Below are 1,609 nucleotides of genomic sequence, written 5' to 3' on the forward strand. Positions count from 1 at the left end.
TGCTGTTATTTTATCATAATACTGGGCAGACTGACAAATGACAAGCTTCTCTAAGATTAAGCAGGAAGCTCACGTTTCCGTGCCCTTTTCACCTGGCAGGTTGGCCGTCTGGAAAATGCAATTGGCTGGTATCACAGCCACCCTGGCTACGGCTGCTGGCTCTCCGGGATTGATGTTAGCACACAGATGCTCAATCAGCAGTTCCAGGAGCCATTCGTTGCAGTCGTAGTAAGTATTCTACAAGTTCTAATTCAGTTCTTCGGAAAGGTTTAGGAAAACATATTTTGGGAACTACAGTGTGTGAAAGAGCAACAGTCTGGTGTCAGTCCACCTGAATCTGCAACCAGACTCTGCTCCTTAGACTTGGGACACTGAGCAAGTCCCTGCTCTCCCAGCCTCCCTGAGTCTTCAGTGAAGGTAGTAAACACCTGCTTCTCGGTGCCCAGTGGATTGTAGACAGCCAGTCAGTGTGGCTAGCTTGGCTCTGGTTCTGCTCAGAGTGTTTCAGATGTGAGCCAGGGTTTCTATGATGAAGGCAAAATTGATCATCTATTAAAAGAAAAAGAAGAAAACTTTTGAAAAAGCATTGAATAAATCTTAACACTCATAAATGGTATAACTGTAAGTTCAGTTTCTTAATTAAACATAAGACATTTCTCTTTTGCTCATCTTATGCTGAAATTTTTATTTTTATGGTTTTGCCTAGTTTTTTTTCCTTATCATTTGTTATTAAGTTATAGCGTGTGTGTATGAAAAAGAAAGAGATACAGTAGGTCATCAGTTACGTATTCCATATTTCTGAATTCACCTGCTGGCTAAATTTATTTGTAATATGAAATCAATATTCAGAACACTTTCAAGATCATCCACAGACAGGTGCAGAGGTGAGAGAGAGAGCCTTGAATCACCTGACATGTAAATTTTCAGCTAAGGTTGGACCAGGCTGCCTAGGGATTTGCTAAGTCCGTGATCTGTGTTAAGGAACATAACGACCCTGAATAACAAGCTGGTTTTGTGTGTGCCTACATATAGTGTTATATACACATAGATATCTCCGGGTCTGTGACAGTTAAACAAGTTGAGATAGATCATGATTTTAGACTGCACATGTACTCAACACATCTTTTTTATAGATTGATCCAACAAGAACCATATCTGCAGGGAAAGTGAACCTCGGCGCCTTTCGGACCTACCCAAAGGTAATCTATTTAACATTCCAAGTCCTTATAATTTTTCAGAATTGAAAATAGTTTATTTATTTCGATGGTATGTGGGGACTTATATCTCTTTTCTTCCTTAAACAATATTTACGAAGTACCCGTTCAAGTGTCCCACAAGCTGTTCTTAGTAGATAACAGAACGTTTGTGTTGTGTTCTTTACTAGAAAAGCTGACTTTATTTGTTAATACGCACCTGTGATGGCATTTTGACAGACACTAGAGAGAAAAAAAACAAACACGGAAATGGGTACACTTCCTTTCCTAAAGGAAGCAGGCAGTCTGAAATAGATATTAACACAAATCGACATTGTCTGAGGACAGAAAGATTAGTCTAGATGTCGAATTGACAACCACCAAATGGGTTTAGGGGAGAATAGTGGGCAGTGTTC

General features: G+C 39.8%; 1 protein-coding gene across 1 annotated transcript in view; it reads left to right on the forward strand.

The window, feature by feature from the left end:
* COPS5 (COP9 signalosome subunit 5) overlaps nucleotides 1-1,609 on the forward strand; it is a 24,633-nt gene that overhangs the window by 9,512 nt on the left and 13,512 nt on the right. The window contains exons 3-4 of the mRNA XM_004697531.2: nucleotides 100-228; nucleotides 1,134-1,199. Of these exons, the coding sequence (XP_004697588.2) occupies nucleotides 100-228; nucleotides 1,134-1,199 (195 nt within the window). The remainder of the gene's footprint in view (nucleotides 1-99; nucleotides 229-1,133; nucleotides 1,200-1,609) is intronic.

Source organism: Echinops telfairi, unplaced genomic scaffold, assembly GCF_000313985.2.
Source record: "Echinops telfairi isolate 266 unplaced genomic scaffold, ASM31398v2 ScPeMD7_1;HRSCAF=3_0, whole genome shotgun sequence".
NCBI classification, from domain to species: domain Eukaryota; kingdom Metazoa; phylum Chordata; class Mammalia; order Afrosoricida; family Tenrecidae; genus Echinops; species Echinops telfairi.